Consider the following 22,734-nt stretch of genomic DNA (forward strand, 5'->3'; position numbering starts at 1 on the left):
TCAATAATCAGTCAAAGTGAGTAGTGCAAGATGCATTTTTTTTATATCTGGAGGAAAAATGTTTACCTTTAACCTGTTACATCTAAGCAGGGGGAAATTCCACCTTAATTACATCTGAAGAAGGTAATTCCACCTTAAATTCCTTACAGCTCAATTTGGTATACCAGGCTACACACATATGTCAGTTATTGTGTTAAATCAGTTGCTTTTAATTTAATCAATAAAAGGTAAAATTATTCAGAGCTTCTTGATTAGTCTGTTTTTAATTGCAAGGTTTCGATACAACTTTTTCCATTTCTGATAAGATATCGGCACAAATCATACAAACTTTTAATGCTTATTTTGTTGTATGGAGATTCAAAAAAATTTTGATCAATTGAATTATATCGGTGCAAACCGATATAATTCAATATATTGAATTAGGACATTCCTAATCTTGAAAACTATTTAAACATTTTTCAATATTGGTGAATATTAATCTCTTTGGTCCAAAGAACCTTTAGATCAAGCAGTTAACAGGATGTTGTTCTTTACTCATAGATCTAGCTGAGAGATGGAGGTGTTCTGGATCTAAAAATGTGAAGAGAAGCTCAAATAGAACCATGTTTACTGATTTTTCCATCAGTGTGAAGCTCAATCTTCATCTTTATGGTTCTTTCTCAGGTGGCCCTCGGAGCAGCTGCTGGTTCTGAAGGGAAATGGAGGCTCTCACTCCAGTTTAAACTCAGGGTCTGTTCTCATTAACCTGTTTTTTTTCCTGTCTAATCCCTCGTTAGGAACTTAAATGTCAAACCAGCTGATGCCTCCTTAAATGTCAGCTGAGCAGCTTCAATGGCTCTGATAGACGTCTCCTCCTCCTCTTGGTCTGATAGGAGCCATTTGAAGGTGGAGGAGACGGCCGTCAGTATCACCTGCCATCTACTCATAAAGTCGCATCAGAACCAGAACAAAGCCCCTCGCCTTTCATTTCCTGTTCTGCAGGAAATTGGGAGAGAGGCGGCTGACGGCTGCTTCTGCTTATCAGCTGCTTCCTCTGAGCTTTATGAGGAGGCTGAGCGTCACCGTCTGACCTGCTGCTCCTCATCCTCACTAGGAGGAGGAAGAGGAGGCCGCCTCAACAACAGGAACATCTTCAGTTCTGAGAAATTAGAGGCAGAGTTTATTAAAAAGACAAGGATTTTTTTTTAAAAAAAAGCATCATAGAAACATAAAATAATCAGTTTTTAGTTTGACTTCTTCTCAACCAAACATACATTCCTGTATTTTCCTTCTCTGATAATCAGGACTGCACCTTAAAAACAAAAATTTCTTCCCTGGATGATTCTATCAGGGTGTTCCCCCTTCTGCTTTGTTCTGGTTCTAAATTTTGAGCAGGTTGACCCATAACAAGTCATCTTCTCAATCTTTTCCTGCACCTGCTGGATGTTTGGGATCAAAGTTTCTTTAAAGTATCCTGCTGGTGTAACGTGATAGTACCCAATTAGCTTTCATTTTCAAAATGATTAAACCCAGAACCATGACGGAACCTCTACCGTGTGCTGCTGATCAATTTAGACTCAAGTTTTGCCACAGTACAACAATCAAACATCAGAGTGATGAATAAAGCTGCAATAACTGAATATCATGGAAACGAAAGCAGCAGGGAATCCAGAGTTGTTTCTCAACTGAGTCCATCTGTTGAACCCAGATTAATTAATCTGATACAGCAGCCAAATCAGAACATCATCTGAAGGTCTGGGTACAGTTGCTACACCAGTGCTGAGCATGACTGCTTCTCTGGTTCCTGTCCCGCTGGGAGAACAGGATGTGGATTTCAGCTCCTCTGTCTGAAATATCTGAGAGAAACGATAGCATCACGTCAAATATTCTGTTTTTAAAACATTTTTCACTAATCCTTGTCTATCCTGAGGTTTTATCTCCGGAAGACAAATGATTTCAATTGCACTTGGACCACAACAATGGACCATGAAGTGTGACAGTGAGCAGGGGAGGGGCGAGGGGTGGCCATGACCCCCACCTGTAGATTTTTTTGGACATCAGGACGTAATTCAGCAACTCTACACCAGAGATTAGCAGTAGAAATGCTCAAGTTAAATATCATAACTACTTATTACCTCTATTGGTTATAGACTTAGACAGACTTTATTGTCATTTTGTACACACAGAGTGCATACAAAAAGAAATTTCATTCAGCTCTCAAGACATTTCCATTTTTAAAGTGCAACTATGATAAATGTATGATCTATAGTTGACAACATTCAGGGTTTACATATATATATATATATATATATATATTTTTTTTTTTTTGAAAACCCCATTTTTTAAAAATGTTGCTGTCTAATGGCAGTAGGGAAGAAACCGTTCTGGAATCTGCTGGACCTGCATTGAATGCTGCGAAGTCTCTTCCCAGAGGGCAGCAGGGAGAACAGTTTATGGTTGGGGGGTGAGGGGTCATTTATAATGTTACGGGCTCGAGACATGCAACGCTGGGATGGAATGGAATGTTCTCACCTTCTTCCAGTCTGAGGCGCTGCAGCCTCCACACCACCCAGTGAGACAGCTGGTCAGAACGCTCTCTATGGTGCTTCTGTAGAAGGTGGGGAGGATGGGTGGGGGCAGGTGGGCTCTCCTCATCCTCAGCAAGAAGTACATGCGCTTCTGTGCCCTTATGATCAGTGAGGTGGTGTTTACATTCCAGGTGAGGGTGTCTGTGATGTTCACCCCCAGGAATTTGGTGCTGTTGACCACCTCTACAGCTGAGCTGTTGATGAGCAGTGGAGCGTGGTTAGGCCGGTTCTTCCTGAAGTCCAAGATGATCTCCTTCGTCTTCTCCACGTTCAGGATCAGGCTGTTATCTTTGCACCAGTCCACCAGCTGCTCCACCTCCTCTCTGTAGTTCTGGTCATTGTCATCACTGATGCGGCCCACCATTGTGGTGTCGTCTGCAAACTTCACAATGTGATTGGTGGTGAACCTGGGGACACAGTTGTGTGTCATCAGGGTGAACAGCAGGGGATCAGGATGCAGCCCTGAGGGGATATATATATATATATGTTATATTACCAATAAACTCAGAGCCACATATCACTACACTCACATTGAGCATGACAAACATACAGTAATTCATGCTCCATTAAAGCTTGTTTTTTTTGTTTTTTATCGGAAAGAGGAAACGTATTTTGTCTTTGTGAGTCATCTAAGAGTTTTATAAATATGTATTAAAAATAAAGAACTGCTTCACTTAGATATACTGACTGCTAGCCTCAACCCCAAACTGTAGCCTGTGTCACCGCAGGTTTCAGAACTATGAGCAAACAGGGAGGTGGAATTTAGTTTATTTCAGAGGCTTTCAAGGAAATTTGATTAAATGAGGTGAAAATGTGATGTTCAGGTGTTCATCTGGAGATGAGGAGGACAGAATGGCGTCAGAGTGGATAAGATGGATGAATGATGATGATGTGTAAAGGTGGAAATAGGTGACATGGAGATGAAGGCAGCACGCTGTGTAAGATGAGTGGATCTGCTGCCGGTTGTTTCCTGAAACTATGATTGGTTGCATCTTTCACGTTGACCCATTAGTTAATGAAGGTGTCTCATCCAGAAGGTCCTGATATATTTGATCAATTCTGAGCTTATTTCTTTAAATTGAAGCTAGGTTAGAATAACCCATCCTTGTTCTGGTGGATCCAGATGTTTTTAAGCCCCGCCCCTACAGGTGTTTGGCAGCTTCACACTCTGCATCAGGGCAAAGCCCTCCTATAGAGGGAGGTGGTTCTATCCCTCCCCCTGCAGCAAGTCCATCCATCAGTGGGTGGAGCTGCTCCCCCCCTCCCCTCCTGTGGGAGTATTTAAATGGAGCAGTGTTGGTTCTGGTCCTCAGCATCAGCATCAGGACGGCAGGCTGGAGCCCTGGTACTCTTACACTCACTGGTTCCCCATGGCTTCGGCCCATGTGATGAAGGACGGCGGGTCAGAGCCGATACCTCGCATGCAGCCGGCCATGATGATGTTCTCCAGCAAGTACTGGTCCAGGAGGGGGATGTCTCTGGACTCAGCCATGTTCGACCAACAGAACCGCCAGCAGCAGCAGAAACACACCGGAGGACAGATGGTGAGAGTCTGGACTCTTCCTCCTCTTCATCCTCCTCTCCTCTCTGGGTCTGTCTGCCTTCAGGTGCTTCTGCTCAGTTCAGCTAAACTAGAACTTCACACTGGGTCAGGAGGAGCTTCCTCAGAGTTCCTGACACTGGTTAAACTGGTTAAACTGGGGCCAAAAAAAGTCAGGAAAAAATAAATTTAATCAGTTTGTGAAGCAAATCCAGTATTTATCAGATCAGTTGAAACTAATTTCTTTCTTTATTTATTTAACTGTATTTTATTTGTACTATATTTTCCCTTGATTTCAGAGGATGGGAGAGAATGATTTACATTTAAAATAAGACGATAAATACCCCATTATCTTATTTTAAGTGGATAAAATCTAATTATTTTTATTCTGGGAGCAAAAATCCTCATTCTTTTGGCAGATCATTGTATTTATCTTCTTCAATTAAGAGTAACTACACCTAATTTAAGATATTTCTACTGATTTATTCATCAGTTTTTACAGTGTCATTTATCATAGTGATCAGGTTAGAGGAAAAGGAGGATGGTGTTAAAATGAGAATTCGACTGGATTCATTTTATTCCTTAGTGAATAAAATGAAGTCATAGAGCTGAGGGGATAGATTTCCTTTGTTTCACAATACGAAGGAAGATCTCTATCTGGAAAAAAAAAATCCTGGGTAGGATTAGAAATCATGAGCTTTACATTGGGATTTAAACCAGCAGCCTTCCCCTGTAGGTTCCAGCAAATCGTGAATTCATTTCTTAGATCCAGTTTATTTGGAATTCAGTTCCCTGTTACCGGTTCCCTGGTTTCACTTTATTTTCCATGTTGAAATTTAACATTAACCAGTATGAAAATCAGGCATTAATACAGTTAGTATAAATATTGTTCTAAGTAAACCCTCTCCTCACCAGACTCCAGTCATCTCATCAAGTTATCATGTTAAGACTTAGACTCACTTGATGAGATGACTGGAGTCTGGTGTGTTATTGATTGGTTGGAAAGAAAACCTGCAGCCAGCCAGTTTGACATCCCTGCTGTAGGGCATCAAGCATTTCCGGATCATATCCTGCAGCGAAAGGTTTGCATGTCCGTGTCTGTCAGCATCTCCATGTTTAATCAGGGAAGCAGCAGCTGCAGCTCGCCTCTTTGAAGCATTACTAACAGAAAAGAGCAGCAGTTTCCTGCTAATTCGCTGCAGGTTGGAAATTTAAGGGACCATTGTTGGTTTGTCAGTTTGAATCTGCGGAAAATGACCAGAGAAAACCAGCAGAAAAGCCACAACCAGGTTCAGGTTCAGTGCTCAGCTTTCTGAGATGTTCTGCTGTTTCCTCCTCTTCTGTCTGGTAAATCTCAGCCCGATTGGTTCCTTCTGTTTCTATGAAGCTCAGGTTCTTTGTCCAGAACTGAGACGTTTGGGTTCTAGTAAAGGTCTTGCCTGGCGTTTTTAATACTGAAATCATTTAATCACAGACCTCTTCATGTTCTGTTAAGGCTTCAGCTGTTCGCCCCGCCTGCCCTGATCTTCATATCTGGTATTAATAATTCCATGGAACTTTATTATTGTTCTCCGATGAGGAAAATTCCATGTTAGTGACGTACGAATACGCCAGCAGAGAAATACCTGCAGAAAGATGGGGTTAGAGACGCTCAGGGATGGATTCACATGATTGACCAGCTTCTCCTGTATGACTCCTTCAAAGATCTGACCTTGCAAACAATCCCTGAAGCTTCCTGGAAGGACAGTTTAGACCACAGGTGTCAAACTGGTTCCAGAAAGGCCGTGTGGCTGCAGGGTTTCTTTCCAACCAAACAATAGCACACCAGACCACATTCATATCATCAAGTCGTTATGTTCAGATTAGACTCCCTTGATGAGATGAATGAAGCCTGGTTTCGACCAACAGCATGGAGATTCCTGGAAAAAGATGCCATCTGTGAGGAAACCTACTGCTTCTGTGCTGGAGATCCAGAGGTTTAATAGAAACACAGTTTCCTACATCTGCTCTGTACTGAACAGCTCTTCATTTCTCTGGTTTGGCTGATCTGAAAAATCTTTGCAAAGACTGAAAACAAAAGGTTTTCTTTTTGTTTTATTCTAAAATATATATATACACTCACCAGCCACTTTATTAGGTACCCCATGCTAGTAACGGGTTGGACCCCCTTTTGCCTTCAGAACTGCCTCAATTTTTCGTGGCATAGATTCAACAAGGTGCTGGAAGCATTCCTCAGGGAGTTTGGTCCATATTGACATGATGGCATCACACAGTTGCCGCAGATTTGTCGGCTGCACATCCATGATGCGAATCTCCCGTTCCACCACATCCCAAAGATGCTCTATTGGATTGAGATCTGGTGACTGTGGAGGCCATTTGAGTACAGTGAACTCATTGTCATGTTCAAGAAACCAGTCTGAGATGATTCCAGCTTTATGACATGGCGCATTATCCTGCTGAAAGTAGCCTTCAGAAGTTGGGTACATTGTGGTCATAAAGGGATGGACATGGTCAGCAACAATACTCAGGTAGGCTGTGGCGTTGCAACGATGCTCAGTTGGTACCAAGGGGCCCAAAGAGTGCCAAGAAAATATTCCCCACACCATGACACCACCACCACCAGCCTGAACCGTTGATACAAGGCAGGATGGATCCATGCTTTCATGTTGTAGACGCCAAATTCTGACCCTACCATCCGAATGTCGCAGCAGAAATCGAGACTCATCAGACCAGGCAACGTTTTTCCAATCTTCTATTGTCCAATTTCGATGAGCTTGTGCAAATTGTAGCCTCAGTTTCCTGTTCTTAGCTGAAAGGAGTGGCACCCGGGGTGGTCTTCTGCTGCTGTAGCCCATCTGCCTCAAAGTTCCACGTACTGTGCGTTCAGAGATGCTCTTCTGCCCACCTTGGTTGTAACGGGTGGTTATTTGAGTCACTGTTGCCCTTCTATCAGCTCGAACCAGTCTGGCCATTCTCCTCTGACCTCTGGCATCAACAAGGCATTTCCGCCCACAGAACTGCCGCTCACTGGATTTTTTTTCTTTTTCGGACCATTCTCTGTAAACCCTAGAGATGGTTGTGTGTGAAAATCCCAGTAGATCAGCAGTTTCTGAAATACTCAGACCAGCCCTTCTGGCACCAACAATCATGCCACGTTCAAAGTCACTCAAATCACCTTTCTTCCCCATACTGATGCTCGGTTTGAACTGCAGGAGATTGTCTTGACCATGTCTACATGCCTAAATGCAATGAGTTGCCGCCATGTGATTGGCTGCTTAGAAATTAAGTGTTAACGAGCAGTTGGACAGATGTACCTAATAAAGTGGCCGGTGAGTGTATATGAATAATATAAAAAAAGAAAACAAAAAAAAACAACTTATTCTTAGAAAATGATTGTGATCGTCGTACTTTACCACAGTCCACAAAACATCCGACATCTCCCCATTTCTCTGACCCATTTAAAATCCTTTCCATTGATTTTTAAATGTAAAATGAATCCCTGATGAAACCCACATTAGAAAAGTATCATAACTATTTATACATCTGAAAAAAAGTTTCTGACCAAACCGGAGCAGAGCTCTGAAAATGTAAATCCTCATGATTAAAAAATTAGCTGGTTTGATTGAGTTCTGGTGAACTGAGTGAATAAGCAGCAATGTTAGCTTATCCTTCCCAACCTGTTTCCACTCGATCATCACAGAGGAACCAAGAGAAAGTCCAAAGCCTGGCTGGAGTGTGCTGGTGGAAGCTTTGCTTTCCTCCTGAACACGTTGGTTTCCAGGCAGATTAGTTTTGTCAGACATTATTCTGATGCATTTTTACTGGTTTTGTTACAAAAATCTCTGATTTCTTCAAAGAAGGAATCAGATGTCTATTAGAGCATCTGGAAAATTGGATCAGCCTCTCTGGTACAAGATCAGAGACAACAAAGATCACATGTGGGGTTCCTCAAGGGTCCATCTAAGGTCCCCTCCCTCTCTCTAACTCAGATCTAAGTAAACAACACTATAAGTTAATATAAGTATGCAGTACCATGACACCATGTGACTGGCTCTGGGTGAATGCAGAAAAGAAATATACGCATGGATGAGCTAAACTGCCTAATGAAACCACCCCACTTTAAAAAAAAATATATTTTAATCTTTAATTTAAATTTCAATAATCATTCAATAACTTTATTATTTTTTTTGTGTGTAAATTGTTTGATTACCTTTATGCTCCTAAATCTTTTACTTTTTGTTTCGAATATTTGTTATAATTTAATTAAATTCAGTTTATTTCTAAAGCGCCAATTCAAAACACATGTCGTCTCAAGACACTTTACAGTTCAACCAGTTCATACAGTCAAATTGAAGTTTTCTATCTAAGGAAAACCAGTTGATTGCATCGACTCATTGACTCAAATGCAATCCCTCACACTAAGCATGCTTGTAGCGAGGGTGGAGAGGAAAAACTCCCTTTAACAGGAAGAAACCTCCAGCAGAACCAACCATGTCAGAGGATTAAGAGAGCACATCCAGCCAGTCACAGTCAGAGAAACAGGACTACACTGAAAAACAGACCGCTCTAAACTTTACAAACTTTTTCTAACATGGATGGAGGTTTCCTCTCTGAACAGGAGCAGCTGGTTTCACTGATAAAACTCAGTAAAAGAGACAAATAATCACCAAACTGATCTGGTTTCTATCTCTAACGATAAAATCTAAATCTATCCTTAGTCTGTTTGTTTTGCTGATGATTTTTACTGCTGTCTGACATTTTTTTATTTCAGTTTGTAGTTTGTAATTCTTCATTTCAATAAAATTGAAAAGCAATCCACTGGACTTTGTTTCCAAGTTTGAAGAAGTTTGGCTTCCATCCAGGAAGCTTTTTCAATTGAAAATGTCAGAAATAGCGTTGAGTTCAAGGCTTTATAGCGTGGACTAAATACAAAGCCTTGTTTTGGCTTAGAAAACATGCAAATTGAACCAGACAAATTGCAACAAAGTCCAGTGGATTGTTTTTTAACTTTTTTGAAATGACTATGACCTGGATGACTGAGAATCTTCACCAGGATAATCCTTTATTTCTGCAGCAGGGATTAAAGTAATCAGATTATTCTGACCTGTTCTGATGCCCAACGACAAAAGAGGGCAACGTATTTCCGCCTGTAGGGAGCTGAAAGTAATCAAGTACATTTATTCGATTACTTTCTACTGCTTGTTCTTTAAACTGTCAAATGTTCTCATAAGATTTAACCTCCCAAACAGAAACTGGACTCTGATCTAACATGATGTGGTTTTAATTGTTTTCTTCATCCTCATCATCCTCAGTCCAGGAGGACATCCTTTTGTCCAATCAACGAGACGCCAGAGGGCGAGAGCGCAGAGGATTCTGGGAAAACAGCGGTGGTGTTTTCACTGAAGAATGAGGTTGGCTGTCTGGTCAAAGCTCTCCGACTCTTCCAGGTCAGAACCAGAACTGCAATCTGATCCAAAAGCTTAAGAGGTCCAGAACCCTATTCACACCTAATACCAAGTGCAGGATCAGAACAACATCTAATATAGAACCAGAACCAGATATGCTGCACTTAGATCAGCCTAAATGAATCCCTTTCATCTCAAACCTCTACTTCCAGGAGAGGCGGGTCAACCTGAACCACATCGAGTCCCGGATGTCGAAGCGGGTTCCTAATGAGGTGGAGATTTTTGCTGACTGCAAATGTAGCAAGAAAGATTTCAACGAGCTGCTGCAGCACCTCAAAGACCACGTCAACATCATCTCCTTTAACACGCCTGCCCACGTGTGGTCAGCTGAGGCAGGTAAGAACACGGATATGACACACCTGCAGCATGTTCATAGGTTTGAGCGCAGGGGGTAAAGATAAGTTCAAAACAAGTCAAATGGATTCTAAAAAAACAATCCACTGGATTTTTTTTTTTCAAAGTTTGAAGGCTTCTTTTGTTAGCCTGCAATGCCCCATATCTCTCTAAGTGTCTGAAGGGGAGGTCGTTAAAGGGGATTGTTGGCCTGCCTTAATAGACGAGGTCCTTTACTCTCCTGTACAGGGGCTAGGCTGCTATGATAGCGGAAAGGGTTTTCAAAAACATACAATGTAGCAATTGAGTTAATCCCTTCCCACTATCATCGCAGTCACACCCCCTGTACAGGAACTGATTTAGGATCCCTTAAACCGATTTAGGACAGGCTGTAAATCTGGGACCACGTCTACAAGCAGAAACGCTGACAGAAGGTTTCCTAAGCCTGCTTCTGTTTTGTTTCTACAGATGAAGAGGATGTTCCCTGGTTTCCCATGAAAATCTCAGAGTTGGACCAGTGCTCCCACAGAGTGCTGATGTACGGGTCGGAGCTGGATGCAGACCATCCTGTGAGTTTATGATGGCAGCTGTGTGATGCTCCTGTATCTTAAGCATGGTCTCATCCAGACTCAGAATGTTCTCATCTCTGTTCCTCTCTTTCCCTTCTGTCAGGGGTTTAAGGACAATGTTTATCGTCAGCGCAGGAAGTACTTTGTAGAAGTGGCCATGAACTACAAATTGTGAGTCATCTGCTTTCCTCAGTTCTGATTGAATTCCTGATTTCTTTCTCATGTGTCCTTCTACTGATCCATGCTTTCTTTAACTATCTTTAACCCACATATATCAGCACCTTGAACACACCTTTAGACTTAGAGCTCTCCGTGACATGTATTTTTTCTGATGTGTCTCCTTGGCAGCGGGCAGCCCATCCCTCGGATCGAGTACACCCCGGAGGAGGTGAAGACGTGGGGGGTAGTGTTCAGAGAGCTGACCAAGCTGTACCCGACCCATGCCTGCAAGGAGTACCTTAAGAACCTGCCGCTGCTCACCAAACACTGCGGCTACAGGGAGGACAACATCCCACAGCTGGAAGACGTCTCCCACTTTCTTAGAGGTTGTTCACCAGACAGCAACTTTCTGTCCCTAATTCTGCTGCAGTCACCATCCTGAATAGATCTAAAGTTAGGACCCCTTTAAATTCTAGGAAACTTCTAGCAGACGTGGATTGTCACGGTGGGGGGGTAGGTTTGACAGGACCCAAATGCAGAAACTGAAGCTAAATGTGTTTCTTGAAGATTAAATAACAAAAAGGGGTAACAGAAGCAAAAATCCCAAAAACTAGTGATGTTATGAGATGAGTCAAGGCTTCGAGGTGTGTGTCGAGTAATGGAGGGTGCGTTTCATTTGGAGGAGGGACGGCCGAAGCCTCGCTACCCAAACATACCACTTGACCGCTTCGGGAAGTTTAGAATACCGTAGATTGGTTGCAAAAACAACCAGTCTAGTTGGTTAAAACTAGTTTAGTGAGATTGTAATGATCAATTTAATGATCAAAATCTGAGCAAGCCACTGGTTACAGATATTATGGGTTTTAATTAGTATAGTGGCATTAGCTGAATGATATGGATTTCCACTCCTGAAGTTGTTGGTTCAAGACCGATCTTTGAAAGTTGCAATATAACACAAGTATTTTGGCTAATGTGACTAATTTGTATTGTTTGCCCTAGTACAAATACAGATTTGGTAAAAACACTACTAAATTAGATTGGTTGTTTTAACCAAAAGATTGGTTGAACACAGAATTTCCAACCCAATTAAATCCAAAAACTGTAGAAAAATTATTATGTTTGAATAAAATGACTAACGCCTTTCATTTTACTCATTTTGATTTGCACAAGCAATTTGCACTCTGCTTGAGCTTATCTCACTAAAATGGCAGATAAACTGTTCCTTAAATGGTTTTTCTCTTCTAAGGCATTTTACAGAAAAAAAACTTACAAAAGCTTTTATTATATACACCAATCATGAATTTCAAAGGAACTTAAATTGGAAAAGAAAAAACAAATAAAAAAAAACTAATTGCAAAAAATCTAAGATTATATTACTAACTGTAGTTCTGCACTCCACCAGTAGGTGGTGACATGTTCACATGAAGCTTCATGAACACTGTTGGAATCATTTAAGCAATTGGGCCAAACCGTTCAATGCCTCATGAGGCTTCATCTCACCATCACTAAAAAAAACATAAATCCACAAAATTCAAAAAAATTGAGAACTAGGAAAACTCACAAAAAGGGGGCAAAGAAATGACGACAAACTAGCAACAGCAGGAGGTGTATATACGGGAGAGAGAAACAAAGACCAGGCTAATCAGCAGATTGGGAGCAGGTGTGAACAGAGGAATCTAGAAGGGAGCTAGGGAAAAGGAAACTGACACAGGAGGGTAACAGAGGGAAAACAAGAAAAATCTAAGAACTCAAATACATAAAAAAACACACCCCAAAATAGGAATTAAACTATTAAAACTGGAAAACAAAGAAAAACATGGATCAAAGTGAAACGGAAAACTCAAAAGGAAAACTTAAACAGAACCAAAACCCAGAGATGGGGACTCGAGTTTGTGACTCGTACTCGAGTCGCACTTAAGTTGCATATTTAATGACTTCAGACTCGACTTGGACTTGTGATTTCTGACTTGTGAACAATATTTTATTCCAGTGTAAAAACACTTATTCAAGTGTTTGTTTTACTAACTTGACTGATCGCCGCTCGCCTTACCCGCACACAGAAGAGGTAAAAAAAAAAAAAAAAGTAGCACTTGTGGCCAGTATGGCCCCACACTCAGTCTTTGACACAAGGGGGAGCAAACAACTCAAAGACCCAAACCGTGAAGCACTCAAGTTCAAGTGTTTTATTTATACAAAAAGCCACAGCAAAAGTGGCATAATAAAACAGTCCTTTTCTTTTCCTGATAAAACCTAAAATTGAAACGCCAGCATCCACGCGCCAAAACCCCGTTGGAAGATATATTCCTGTTTATGCTTTAAGCGAGGGGGAGCGCTACAGGCAAGGTTCCTCCTCTGCCCTAATGCTCCTTACTGGGCCATCTGTGCACCCGCCTGCATCTCCCCCGGCAGCGCGTCCGTCTCTGTCACCTGCAGATTCCGTTCTCCTTCTCCTTTCCTTCAGACTCCTTTTATGTCGGCGCTAATCAGCCCTTGCTCACACCTGAGCGCAGCAATTACGCAGTGCAATTAATGCACTCCGCCTCCTCAGACAACTACTTCAGTCCAGTGCGCATGGATTGTCACAAGGGAAAAACAAACCAAAACAACCCAACATGCAGGAAAAATTCAAAAAGGAAAACAATCATATCTTCCTCTCCAAACATGCAAGGCATAAAACTAACATTTAAATGAAAGAAAACCATAAATCATATTTTTCCCTGTGCAACACACTGACATCACTGACGCAACAGTACAGGTGCTGGTCATAAAATTAGAATATCATGAAAAAGTAGATTGATTTCAGTAATTCCATTTAAAAAGTGAAACTTGTATATTATATTCATACATTACATACAAACTCATATATTTCAGATGTTTATTTTGTTTAATTTTGATGATTACAAATGACAACAAATGAAAATCTCAAATTCATCATATCAGAAAATTAGAATATTACTGAAGACCAATAAAAACAAAGGATTTATAGAAATGTTGGCCAACTGAAAAGTATGAACATGAAAAGTATGAGCATGTACAGCACTCAGTATTTAGTTGGGCCTCCTTTGGCCTGTATTACTGCAGCAATGCGGCGTGGCATGGAGTCGATCAGTCTGTGGCACTGCTCAGGTGTTATGATAGCCCAGGTTGCTCTAATAGTGGCTTTTAGCTCTTCTGAATTGTTGGGTATGGTGTATTGCATCTTCTTCTTCACAATACCCCATAGATTTTCTATGGGGTTAAGGTCAGGAGAGTTTGCTGGCCAATTAAGAACAGGGATACCATGGTCCTTCAACCAGGTACTGGTAGCTTTGGCACTGTGTGCAGGTGCCAAGTCCTGTTGGAAAATGAAATCTGCATCTCCAAAAAGTTGGTCAGCTGCAGGAAGCATGAAGTGCTCTAAAACTTCCTGGTATGTGGCTGCGTTGACCCTGGACCTCAGAAAACACAATGGACCAACACCAGCAGATGACATGGCACCCCAAACCATCACTGACTGTGGAAACTTTACACTGGACTTCAAGCAACGTGGATGAAGTGCCTCTCTTCTTTTCCTCCAGACTCTGGGACCTTGATTTCCAAAGGAAATGCAAAATTTACTTTCATCAGAGAACATGACTTTGGACCACTCACCAGCAGTCCAGTCCTGTTTCTCTTTAGCCCAGGCAAGACGCTTCTGACGCTGTCTGTGGTTCAAGAGTGGCTTGACACAAGGAATGCGACAGCAGAAACCCATGTCTTTCATACGTCTGTGTGTGGTGGTTCTTGAAGCACTCACTCCAGCTGCAGTCCACTCTTTGTGAATCTCCCCCACATTTTTGAATGGGTTTTGTTTCACAATCCTCTCCAGGGTGCGGTTATCTCTCTTGCTTGTACACTTTTTTCGACCACATCTTTTCCTTCCCTTCGCCTCTCTATTAATGTGCTTGGACACTGAGCTCTGTGAACAGCCAGCCTCTTTAGCGATGACCTTTTGTGTCTTGCCCTCCTTGTGCAAGGTGTCGATGGTCGTCTTTTGGACAACTGTCAAGTCAGCAGTCTTCCCCATGATTGTGTAGCCTATAGAACTAGACTGAAAGACCATTTAAAGGCTTTTGCAGGTGGTTTGAGTTAATTAGCTGATTAGAGTGTGGCACCAGGGGCCATCAATTTTGAACCTTTTCACAATATTCTAATTTTCTGATATGATGAATTTGAGATTTTCATTTGTTGTCATTTGTAATCATCAAAATTAAACAAAATAAACATCTGAAATATATGAGTTTGTATGTAATGTATGAATATAATATACAAGTTTCACTTTTTAAATGGAATTACTGAAATCAATCTACTTTTTCATGATATTCTAATTTTATGACCAGCACCTGTATATGCCCGTGCGCATGCATGCATGCAACCCATACAGATATGGAAGCGATGATAACCCCCCCTGTTTCTGTGCCACCGTTCATAATAACCTTTGGCTACAAAAACTTTACATAAGGCGGGAATAAAAGAGCAGCAAACTGCAGCTTCTTTAGAAAAAAATACACGTTGCTTGGTCCACCATATCTAACTTTATCAGCCACAGTGCAGTGCAGGTGTACAGCCAGGGACATCACAGACATAAGGCAATAATTCAGGACCTTATTATTTCATGCAACCTCCCCTTGTCTTTGATCGACAAGCCCAGCTTTAAAAGCTTCATGGCAGTGGTAGAGGAGAAATATGTTGTGAATAATGTTGTAAATTCACGCTAAATAAATAAACTGAATTGAATTGAAAATACTGCCCGCCAAGTCATTAAGTTACAAAAAGTTATTGCCACAATCTTTCTTTTATAAAAGTATTATTATTGTCCTGCTATTTGTTTAGGGTTTTTCTTTATCTCTTGTAGTTGCTAACCTCATATGTATTAATAAAAGGCAGGATTGTGATTGTTTTTTTTCCCCACAGTCCTCATTTCCCCAAAAAATAAAAGAGCAGACATTTACTGCTAAAACTAGAAAAAGTTGTAACCACAAATGTCAGGTAAATACTGTAAGAAAATAGGTTTTTTTTTAAGAAAAAAAAAATAAAAATGCAAAATTTATCTGGAAAAATGTTTTGCATGTGTGCTTTTTTTATTTGTATTTTTCATTTAGCAGTTCAATATAATGATAATTCCATAGATATAATAGCGACCTTTAAGCTATACCGTCTCAGTGACGGAGATGAAAACACAAGGAGAAACAAGCAAGCACGCAAATTATTGCACTTTTTTTAATTAATCAAGCGATTAGAATTTTTTGTGCGATTAATTGATTATTGCGACAGGCCTTCTCAAGACTTGACACTTGACTTGGACTTGAGCTCTCAAGACTTGAGACTTGACTTGGACTTGAGCTCTCAAGACTTGAGACTTGACTTGGACTTGAGCTCTCAAGACTTGAGACTTGACTTGGACTTGCAAAAAATGACTTGTGAACATGTCTGCCAAAACCATTACACAGGATAATTCTGAGAGGACGGAAAGCAGACAGAACGTTCTCGGTGGTGGTGCTTTTTATAGGAACAATAAAGACACAGAGAGAACATAGTTAAGGGAGAGTAGTAGGAGGAAATAGCAGAGAACAGCATTACTTCAGTGATAACTCCTGATAACCTCAGATACCCATTAATAGGAAGGTTTTAAACTGTCTTTAAAAGTGGGGCTAATTATCATGTTGCTGTCCTGTCGTATAACGAAGGACCTTGACATCACTTCCTGTGTCTTTCAGAGCGTTCTGGCTTTACGGTGCGACCTGTGGCAGGTTACCTTTCTCCCAGAGACTTTCTCGCTGGTTTGGCCTACAGAGTGTTTAACTGCACACAGTACATCCGTCACAGCACTGACCCACTCTACACACCAGAACCGTAAGTCCTTATAGCCTGAAGTCTGACTCACTTTCATTTCACATCCCTTATAGCTTCTGACACTCTGTTCACTTTGTTTATAAAAACACTGATCTGTTATCATGTGCTCAAATGTGATAAAAGTGTCTGTTTACAAGCCTTTATCACCATCTGTTGGTGTTTATAAACCATAGCTGAAACTCTGGTAGTGACAGTTTGGAGTCTTTATATATATCCCTATCTGTTGTTTGAAAGCCGGAATAAAACTTGGCTCTGTTTATAAACACTTATAAGAGATCAGCAGCTGAGTTCTGACAATCCGCCACAGCTCTGTTAAAGATTTTGTTTATAAATACTGTATTGGATTTCCACAGTTTATAAATCCTGTGAACAAAAAAGTTTTATATCATGCTTCTAATTACTGCTCTACATAAAATGGTGATGACCATTTGAGGACATCTTCCTTAGAACAGACTGATTAACACGACATCTATAGAGCAGTTTGCTGCATCGATTTAACTGATTTTGTCAGAGGGTGAAGAGAGCACATCCAGCCAGTCACAGAGAAACAGGACTACACTGAAAAACAGGCCGATCTCCAACATCTATAAACAAAGGTGTTGATGGCAGCAGCACAGCTGATATTTCAACCAGTAACAAAAGAGGCGAAGCTACTATGAGAAAAAAGCAGAGAGCAGAACGTTAGAGATTGAACTAACAGATTCTGCAGAGTGGGAGAATAGAGATAGAATGAAGCAGAATTATGAAATAGGGGTCCCTATGTCCTCCAGCAGTCTAAGCCTATAGCAGCATAACTGTAGAGATAACTGAATAACATGAGCCACTCTAACTATACGTTTAATCAAAAAGGAAAGTTTAAAGCCTACGCTTAAAAGTAGTCAGGGTGTCTGCCTCACAGACTATGGAGACACGGGGTGAGTTCAGTTATAATCTCCTACTGCTCTGAAACCCCCTCTCCCCCATCCTCTCTTTTTATTTGATTAAAGGACGTCCCTAGTTACATGAATGTTGCTGCTCTAAAGGAAAAGGGAAAAACAGCAGCAATACTATCTTTATGTTAGATTTACCTAATAATAAGAACTTTAAAGGGAATGTTTAAAGGGAATTGTCTAGAGTGAGGAGACAGCTGCTCTCTGTCACCCCCACTTTAACTCCCTGCATACCATCTCAGCATGGAGACCGGTACAAGAATTCTTAAAGTCCCCGTCTCAACTTCTGCAAAACATGTCAACACAGAAATAAGTACCAGGCCATTGCAATTTTAAGGGAAACAAATAGATATTCAGTATAGAAGTATAAAAGGTATTGTAAAATATTTAAATATGAGATATTATATACATCTGTTCCAACAGTCTCCAAAGCTGAACAACCCCTGTCAGATTGTCTAACCTGAGGTCCAAACCTATGATCTTTTCTTTGTGTTCCTAGAGATACGTGTCACGAGCTGCTGGGTCATGTTCCTCTTCTGGCTGACCCGAAGTTTGCCCAGTTCTCCCAGGAGATCGGCCTGGCCTCACTGGGAGCAACCGATGAGGATGTCCAGAAACTTGCTACGGTGAGGTGGGGGTGAGTGAGGGTGGGTCGGTCGGTACACCCTAACGGACCAACCACATGAAGTTGTCTAAAGTCTGAGGTGAGGGAGTTTAATCGTTAATCATCATTTATCAGAACAAATACTGATCGTATCAGAACCATCTGGTGCTGTCAGCTATTAAATGAAGAGATCGGTGGTCTGGCTTCAGTTTATTCCTTTCTTCCTGACTATTGAAACCAAAATGTGGGGCGACAGTGGCGTCGGGTGCAAGAGTTTGCCCTGCAATCGGAAGGTTGTCGGTTCAAGCTCCGGCTTTCAATGTCGCTGTGTCCTTGGGCAAGATACTTCCCCTGATTTGCCTACTGATGGTGGTCAGAGGGCCCGGTGGCACCAAAGTACAGCAGCCTCTCTTCTGTCAGTGAGCCCCAGGGCAGCTGTGGCTACAATGTAGTTTGCCACTATAAGTGTGTCTCCATCTCCCTAACCGCTGTTACACACAGTGGCCTGATGGTGGCGCTGCTCGAAAACACTGACTTCTGCTGGTTCTGTGTGTTTCAGTGTTACTTTTTCACCATTGAGTTCGGACTCTGCAAACAGGACGGTCAGCTGAGGGCGTATGGAGCTGGATTACTGTCGTCTATTGGAGAGCTCAGGGTGGGACATCCATTCAGACACAAAGTTTGTTCAAAATCCTATTATTTGTGTTTTTGCTGAACTCTGACCTTTACCCTTAAAACCAGTTTATTTCTCACTCTTAACTTTACATAAACATGGTACCTGATTAGCGCCAAGGTTTGCTCTCCATGAAGCCTATCAGCCCCTAGTAGATATATCAAAAATATACCTTAATAGGAACTAAACACAGATCTATGCTTTACATTCTTTTTGAGGAACGTTTCTTTTACTTCCAAAACCTTCAAGGTTATGAGAAAGAGAAAACAATGGACTAATCAGACACCCGTGATGTTTTCCTCTCTTTTACAAAGAGCTTTGTTAATCCTCTCCTTTGGACTTTAATGTAATTTTTCAAAAACTATTTCTACATAGCTAACTCACACCTTGAACCCTAAACCTGACTCGTTTGCAGAAAAAAGCGAGGCTCAGAAAAAGATCCTCACTTTATCTTACTTGTAAAAAACAAAAAGCATCTGTTCACCCAGCTGCAAGAAGTAGTACAGGTACAAAGACAGAATTACAAAGGGATTCAAAGACCTTCCCTCCATGAAATAATATGCACCATTATCCAGACATATCTATGTCTCAGGTTTACAGAACCATAGCTCCATGTAACAGCATATTGTTGAATATCTGACTTTGTGTCACATGGCGTCCCTCAGGGTTTTGTTCTGGAGTCTCTTCTTGTTTTTTCTGGTTCAGATGATTGCTGCACATATGACTAAAAACCCGCCCATCACTGAATTCTAACTTTTTAGGTTTCTGTTGAATGTTGATCAGAATATTTTTTTTCCCAGCATGCTTTGTCTGATAAAGCCTGTGTGAAGATGTTTGATCCAAAGACAACATGCAACCAGGAGTGCCTAATCACCACCTTCCAAGAGGTTTATTTTGTCTCGGAGAGCTTCGAGGAGGCCAAGGAGAAGATGAGGTGAAGAGCAAAACACATTTATGTCTGTAGAAAACTCCCTGATAAAGACGGAGCAATCATCTCCTCAGGAGTTGACTTAGACTTAGGCTACGTTCACACTGCAGGTCTTGATGCTCAATTCCGATTTTTTTTGTGAAATCCGTTACGTTGCGGTTCACATTTCCAAATATATGCGACTTGTATGTGATATCCTGTGTGAACTGAAGTCATACAACGCAAGTGTCCCCCATGCGCAGTAGAGGACGCAATGACATCACGGGCCAGCATGCTCTGTGTTTGAAGTAAATATGAATGGTAGCGCCAGAGTGCATCTAGCAATCTTTCCCAACCATAAAAACACAATCTTTTCAAGATGGTTAAACATAAATACTGCTCTCCGCATTATCTTCTGCAATGGTTGTTGTTTTTCTTGCCGTTTCTTCATAGCAAGAAACAGAATAGTGACCTTTGTCGGGTCGGATGAATGCGACCTGACCGTTCAGACACAGGTTGCATTTGAAAAGATCTGATTCGTATTCAGATTCAGGACCACATAGCCAAGTGGCCTGGGTCGCACAGGAGAAAATCGGATCTGTGTTGTTCAGACAGCCATAAAAAAATCAGATACAGGGCGTATATGGGCCAAATAATTGGATTTGGGTCACTTTAGACTGCAGTGTGGACTAGGCTTAGACAACTTTTATTGTTGTTTTGTATACAGAGTGTAAACTAAACAAAATTTCATTTTGTACTGCTTTCAGAATGTAAATAAGCAACAGCTTAGCAGTGAAATTAACCTTTCCATTTCATAAAGTGCAGCAGTGATAGAATGTAAACTGTGGGAGAAAAGAACATGGTTTAAAAGACATTTATATGGAAGCTAAGAGAAGTGCAAAAATACATATGGTGCTAAAATGCAGTAGAAAATGTTTTTTGAGTTGAGTCCTTTTTGTTTGGTTTTATCAGTGTGATGCAGAGTCTCAATTTGTGACTTGATTTAGAGTTATTTTCTTTAACAGTTCAGAAATCTGATGGCAGTGGGGAAAAAGCTATTACAGAATCACAGAGAGCTGTAACAAGCCACTGCCTACAGACGCAGCCAACACGGCTCTACATGTTCAGCTCGCTCCTTTTAGCTGCTCAGAAAGAGAGATGTTTCAGGAGTTTTACCCACGAGTTAAAACACCTCCAGGTGTTACTTCCTGAAACAAATCAAGAGCATTTTGGTTAAGGCTCTAGCTTTTAGTGTCACTATGAGATGTCCATCATTCTAAACCAACCTGAGTGAAGCTAAAAAAAATTATCAAACTGTTAACTGACTGGTGGTGTTTGCACCAAACAGATCCATTTATTCTGTCCTGAAACTGTATCACCTGATTGAAGGCTCGGGACTAATGACGTTCTCGATCTTCATCCTTTCTCTCTCACAGAGAGTTTGCCAAATCCATAAAGAGGCCGTTCTCTGTGTACTACAACCCCTATACGCAGAGCGTGGACCTGCTTAAAGACACGCGAAGCATCGAGAATGTGGTGCAGGACCTGCGCAGCGACCTCACCACGGTCTGCGACGCCCTCGGCAAGATGAACACCTACCTGGGCATCTAAGGCCAACACCAGAAAAATGATCCAGAAATAAGTAAAAATTTCTTAAATTAAGTAGGTACATGAAATAGTTTGCCAATGGAAAGAGTATTTTTACTCTTAAAATAAGAAAATTGCATAACATGCACAAGAAATAAGACAATGTGATTGTGTTTTCTTATTTTAAAGGAAAATTGTCTTGTTCCATTGGCAGAGTGTCTCTTTTACCGCCTCAATCCAAGAATAAATACACTTGTTTTAAGAAAAATGACTTATCCAGATTTCGATTTTTTCCAGTGAACGCCCTGGAAATCAATGGAGCTTTCTTTGGTCAGCTTTACCTGTTTAACTTTATCCATTAATCAATCAATCTCTGATCGGGTCCAAACAGGTGGTTCTGATCCAGTCTCTTCCAGGTTACTAAGCTGCTTCAAGTGTTTGTTGTAACTTTCAGTCCAGGGTTCCTCCTGTCAACACGTCGGAGTTCATCCAGTTAATGTGGTCCTGTATGCTCTGTTCATGTAAATGGTCTTCAGATGATTTCTGCTGTAAAAATAAAGTGAAGAATCTCCTCCACTCTGATGGTTTTTCCTGAAACTGATCCTCAGTTCATGAATCAATAGGCATGGAAGCGATCCTCCTACATTCATAAGACCATGAGAAAGGAGCTGATAAGAATCATTACCGAGATAATGAAAAATGTAGATATAAGAAAATAGTGGGATGAATAAATACATTAATTTATTCATAAAATACCTAAAAAGTTTGAATATATTAGCAAAAGACTTTGCTAAACAAAAAAGTTTTTTGTTGTATTTAAAAGTTTCCATAGAGTCATTCACACAGAGGGACAGAAGCAAATTATCCCAGTTTTGGGGCTACAGCCTGATGAATGGACAATAGACGAAGCTTCTCCAGCCCTGGTGTCCTCTTCTACAACGTCTTTGTCCCCACTGTCGTCCTCTAAGTGCAAAATGTATGATGGAGGACACAAAACTCTCCTCCTCTTGCATGTTTCCGCTGTCCATAGCTTTCCTTGACAGTGTCGTTTCTAAAGGGCAGCTTAGACTTCTGCAACCGCACACATCAAATGTCGCTTGGGTCTGGTCGCGAACCAGTTTTGCGGGTATGCTTCTGCACAGTTGATCTGGAATTTCTAGGGACGCACAGCAGTTTCCCGCATAAGCGCAAGAGGAAGCCTATTAGAGAACTCGTGAGAACTTCGGCGGATGGTCACGAGAAAGGCAAACCAAGAAACCAATCACAGCTGCTTTTTGTCTGTGCACTTCCACTTGAGGTCTGCGTGGGTTTGCGACCATCCGACATGTAATCAGGATTTTTTTGAGTACAGAGACAGACTTGACTGGTGCAGAGGCTATGCGTCAGTAGCATACATTGGCCTTTAAGTCACCAATTTAGTGCTATTTGGTCCAAATGTAATTTCCCATTGGGAACCTGCTAGCACTAAGTTGCTAACTGGTTAGCAAGATGCCTCCGACAAACCAGCCACAACCAAACATACTTGCGAAC

The 22,734-nt window shown here is 41.3% G+C and overlaps 1 protein-coding gene across 1 annotated transcript; it reads left to right on the forward strand.

The window, feature by feature from the left end:
• Positions 1-3,882: 3,882 nt before the first annotated feature.
• tph2 (tryptophan hydroxylase 2 (tryptophan 5-monooxygenase)) lies at positions 3,883-21,780 on the forward strand. Its single transcript, XM_038282211.1, has 12 exons — positions 3,883-4,111; positions 9,420-9,554; positions 9,725-9,908; positions 10,374-10,474; positions 10,578-10,645; positions 10,823-11,019; positions 16,369-16,504; positions 17,933-18,059; positions 18,597-18,692; positions 19,511-19,644; positions 21,054-21,259; positions 21,502-21,780. Exons 1-11 carry the CDS (start codon positions 3,938-3,940, stop codon positions 21,226-21,228), a joined length of 1,527 nt encoding a protein of 508 aa, XP_038138139.1. The 5' UTR covers positions 3,883-3,937; the 3' UTR covers positions 21,229-21,259; positions 21,502-21,780.
• Positions 21,781-22,734: the final 954 nt, after the last annotated feature.

The sequence above is a fragment of the Cyprinodon tularosa genome, unplaced genomic scaffold (assembly GCF_016077235.1).
Source record: "Cyprinodon tularosa strain WSP-4 unplaced genomic scaffold, ASM1607723v1 ctg180, whole genome shotgun sequence".
NCBI lineage: Eukaryota > Metazoa > Chordata > Actinopteri > Cyprinodontiformes > Cyprinodontidae > Cyprinodon > Cyprinodon tularosa.

Coding starts and splice junctions, on each gene's coding strand:
- tph2 (XM_038282211.1), top strand. CDS start 3,938: ATGGCTTCGGCCCATGTGATGAAGGACGGCGGGTCAGAGCCGATACCT. Junction 18,060..18,596: donor ATGTCCAGAAACTTGCTACG/GTGAGGTGGGGG, acceptor TGTGTGTTTCAG/TGTTACTTTTTCACCATTGA. Junction 19,645..21,053: donor GAGGCCAAGGAGAAGATGAG/GTGAAGAGCAAA, acceptor TCTCTCTCACAG/AGAGTTTGCCAAATCCATAA.